The sequence below is a fragment of the Octodon degus genome, unplaced genomic scaffold (genome assembly GCF_000260255.1).
Source record: "Octodon degus isolate 3935 unplaced genomic scaffold, OctDeg1.0 scaffold00035, whole genome shotgun sequence".
Lineage (NCBI taxonomy): Eukaryota > Metazoa > Chordata > Mammalia > Rodentia > Octodontidae > Octodon > Octodon degus.
In genome coordinates, this window is record NW_004524611.1 from 14,525,124 (window position 1) to 14,529,134 (window position 4,011).

Consider the following 4,011-nt stretch of genomic DNA (forward strand, 5'->3'; position numbering starts at 1 on the left):
ACAGCCTCCCAAGAGCTGGGATTACAGGCGTGTGCCACCATGCTCAGTCTCAATTGCCATCTCAGTGCACCCCGAGGGCAGGGCCAGCACGGCAGGGATCCAACCCCTGGCCCCTGTTCCTGCTTGCAGGTGCTTTAATTCACTGAGCTATTTGGCTGGCCCTTGTATTACGAAATTTGTCTCAGTTTCTTATATTGTCCTTTCACTATATGCCTCATATAGGCAGTGGGAATCTTGGCCAAGTCCCCAGTAATGATCCTCCTGCCTCAGCCTCCCAGAGTGCTGGGATTACAGGCGTGTGCCACCACACCCAGCTGTTTTTGTTGTTGCAGTACCAGGGATGAAGCCCAGGGCCCCAGGCGTGCTAGGCAGGTGCTGTACTCTGTGCTGCACCCCAGCCCTCTTCTCAGTCTCAGACGTTACCATTAGTGCCCCCAAATGGTACGCTGCACAACATCCAGTCTGAGCAGTCACAGATCCTGTGGTGCAGGAGCAAAACCAAGCTGACCTGCTGCAGCTAAAAGGATGTGGAGGGAGCCAAGGCAGGGCCTGGAGGGCACCTGAGTCCATCCCTGTCCCACCCCAGGCCTCAGTTTCCCTGTCTGTACACCCAGACTGTTGGCCATGGTGGTCCCTTGGTAACTCTGCCATTTCTCCACCATCAGATCAGGGCTGCGATAAGACCCGGTCACGTGTGACCCTGCAGGAGTGGAACGACCCTCTCGACCATGACCTTGAGGCCCAGCTCATTTACCGGCATCTGCTAAGTGTGGAGGCCATGCTGCGGTGAGGAGGCCACCCCACATCCGCACAGGACAGCCCACAACCAGGCTGGGATTTGAACTGGGGCTGCTGGGTGGTGGCTGTCATTCCCTTCAGTGGGGCCCAGTACCTAGCCACCTTCGTGGCCACATCTGGGGAGGGGCGCTCTGCAGCGGGAACCCTACAGGTTCCGCTTGGCTACTTCCTGTCTGGCCTCAGGGTGGGCCCCACCCCCAGGGTGGCCTCAGAAGGGGCTGCAGTAGAGCTTTTCCCCACTCCTCGCCCTGGGTGGAGGCGGCTGAGGTCCTTCCTGGTCCCTCTTCACTGATTCTCCTGGGCCTCCCTTTTCCTTCAAAGCCCCTCTAAGCTCGTGTGATCCAAGTAGGGGTACTAACTACCCTACTCGCCCACTGCCCACTCTACCCTCCTGCCCCCAATCAAAGCCGACACTGACACCCTCATTCCAGCCCAACAGTGACTGAGTGGTGGGTGGGGATGGGTGGTTGTTCACTAGGGTTTTGCTGGCTGACCTGACCTGTGTCCAGTAGCATCAGTGCCCTCATTTAGGGTCTGGAGGCTGCTGGGGATTGTCACACTCTTTTCACTGAGCTTCACCCTCTGCTGCTTGTCCTGTTATTTATTTTAACATAGGATCTTGCTAAGTCTCATAAGTTGCCCAGGCTGGACCCAGACTTTCTCCTCAACCTCCCAGAGTGCTGGGGATGACAGGTATCACCAGCACACCCGCCCCTGTTACTCTTGAAGCTCATGGGACTCAGCACCCTCTGGGGCAGTGATGTGTCCCCTCAGTGAATATTGTCCCCTCATTCCTGGGCTGTCCACTTTACTGTGAGCTCGAGGGCAGGACCGTGGTGAGTGCTGAGTGAGTCTATGTGTCCAGCACATTGCAGGCCTTCAGAGAGCTGAAGAGATGGCATTAGAGCTGGCTGAGGTCTGCCGGGGTCTCACACATTGGCAAAAATACAGCAGAAATACGAAGATGCTGTCCCTGCAGAGCAGGGAAGTATGCTGGGCTAACCCTGCAGGGCCTGGAAGGGATGTCTACAAGGCCTTAGCAGAGGGACACCTTTGTCCCAAAATAGCAGGACACTGTAAGAGGGTGGAGCCCCCAGGATGCAGCCTGAGACCCGCATCCTGCTCACCCTCCTGGAAACAGAGTAAGACCTGGCAGGGGCCAGGATCTTTGCAAACTGTTAGAAACTGTTTAAGGTGGGTGTGGTGGTACATCCCTATAATCTATCACTCGGAGGCGGAGGCAAGAGGATTTAAAGTTTGATCCTAGCCTGGGAAATTTAGCAACTTACCGAGACTGTCTCAACATAAAAAATAAAGAACTGGGCATGTAGCTCAGTGCAAAGGCCCTGGGTTTAATCCCCACTCTGAAAACCAAAACCAAACCACAATAAAACCTGTCTTCTGTCCTGTAAGAAAGAAATTAAGTCTAGGAGACATGGTGGGGCATGCCTATATCCCATACTCAGGAGGCTGAGGCAGGAAGAAGGATCACTGAATTAGTTGGAGGCCAGCCTGGGCTACATAGGAAGATTCTCTCTCTCTCTCTCTCTCTCTCTCTCTCTCTCTCTCTCTCTCTCTCTCTCTCTCTCTCTCTCTCTCTCTCTCTCTCTCACAGAATCGGGGATTGAACTCAGGCTCTTGCGCTTGCACTTATTTTACTGAGCTCTCTTCCTGGCCTCATGCTGTCTCAAAAACAAACAGAAAATAAGGGAAGGAACTTCAGGGCTGGGAGGTGTAGCTGTGTGTTAGATGACATGCTTAGTGTATGTGAGGCCCTGGGTTCTGTCTCTAGCACCTCTAAAAATCAATAAGCAATTCATTCCAAGGTAAGTTGAGACTGGGGACATTGAGCCCCCTGCTGGACCTACAGAATCCCAGTGACATGATTTGAGCTTGGCTACAGGAGCTGCTGACTGACCCATTCTTACAATGATAGGGCTTATGGCTGGGGGAGAGGAAGTGGGAGGTGACTCAGGGCTGAGCGTTGTGTACCAAGTTAGTACAAGAGTTGGCGCTGGCCGCCTAGAGCCACTTGGGCTCAGGAGGCTGGCACAGGGTCACCCCGTCCTCTCAGCAAGCCTGGCTGTGGCCATAGCTATCACCCTGTCTTCCCCACAGGAAGAAGCACCGGGAGCTGAGTGGGAGCACAGAGGTGGGCACGACGCCCACGAGCCCTGGTGAAGGTAGGTCCATCCCAGCTAGGACTCCCTTAGGAGTGGCATGGGCGAGGCCCGTGGGTGCCTTGCCAGCTCCCCTCATGGCCCTTCTGCCTCCAGCCCCCAAGGACCCTCTGGCGGCCCTGCTCGGGGTGCTGCAGGACCTCCGGGTGTTGCACAGCTCAAGCCTACCCAGCCCACCCTCCTCAGAGCCCCATTGTACCCTGGAGCTGCAGACGTGAGCAGGCACTGTGCCTTACCCTGTCAGTCCCCTGTGCTGCAGGGCAGGCCTAGGCGTCTCCTGGGTATGGTCACCTGAAATCTGGGGACATGGGGACGCCAGTTTCTCTGGGAGGCCTAGCTGCTTCCTGCATCCCTGCAGCCCTTACTGTCCCTGACCCACCATCTCCTGGAAGTATGCCCACGCTAGGCCAACCTAGCCCACAGCCACCCAGGACAGTCTTGGCCCAGGAGACTGGGCATGCACCTCAATGTCTCTTCCTTCCTACCACTGTGTGGCCCCCAGGGTGTGGTGTCATGGTGCTCCTTTACCCATAATAAACCTGCTAGACTGCCAAGACTCTGAGGTCTTTGATTGGGGGGAGGGAAGCTCCTGGGGCTGCAGCCAAGGACTGGACCACCAGCAGAGCCCCTGCATCCTTGTCCCCCACTTTTACTTCTTTCCTGGAGCAGGGGCCCCTTCTCCTGGCTGCTGTTACTACTTTGCTTCTCCATCAGCACAGGCTGTGGGGCCCCACAGGTCTTCCTAGTGTCACCTCTCTCCTCAGAGCAGCTGTCACGTGAGATGTCACATCCCCTTCCTCATACTTGCTGAGGCCATGGCATGGGCCCAGCGGAGTTGGCAGTGCTGAGCTCCCAGCTGTGTCCTCAGTGACTAGGCTCAAGATGCCTCCACGGTCCATCCCTTCTGTCACTCTTGGACCCCAGATCGCACAACCCACCCAGCCCACCCTGGCCCACAGGATGTGTCTGATGCCTTCTTCTCTAGAAGCCCCAGGCTGGTGCTGCTCTCAGTCCACAACACTTGCATTGGGTT

General features: G+C 56.1%; 1 protein-coding gene across 3 annotated transcripts in view; it reads left to right on the top strand.

Moving 5' to 3' along the window:
• Rasa4b (RAS p21 protein activator 4B) overlaps positions 1-3,524 on the top strand; it is a 27,079-nt gene extending 23,555 nt beyond the window's left edge. Inside the window, exons 19-21 of one of the 3 annotated variants that reach the window (XM_004630457.2) lie at positions 666-786; positions 2,917-2,981; positions 3,075-3,524. In XM_004630457.2, coding sequence (XP_004630514.1) covers positions 666-786; positions 2,917-2,981; positions 3,075-3,196 — 308 coding nt within the window. In that variant the 3' untranslated portion in view covers positions 3,197-3,524. Of the gene's footprint in view, positions 1-665; positions 787-2,916; positions 2,982-3,074 lie in introns of those variants that run through there. The other 2 variants (XM_023714539.1, XM_023714540.1) reach the window with 2 other exon arrangements.
• Positions 3,525-4,011: the final 487 nt, after the last annotated feature.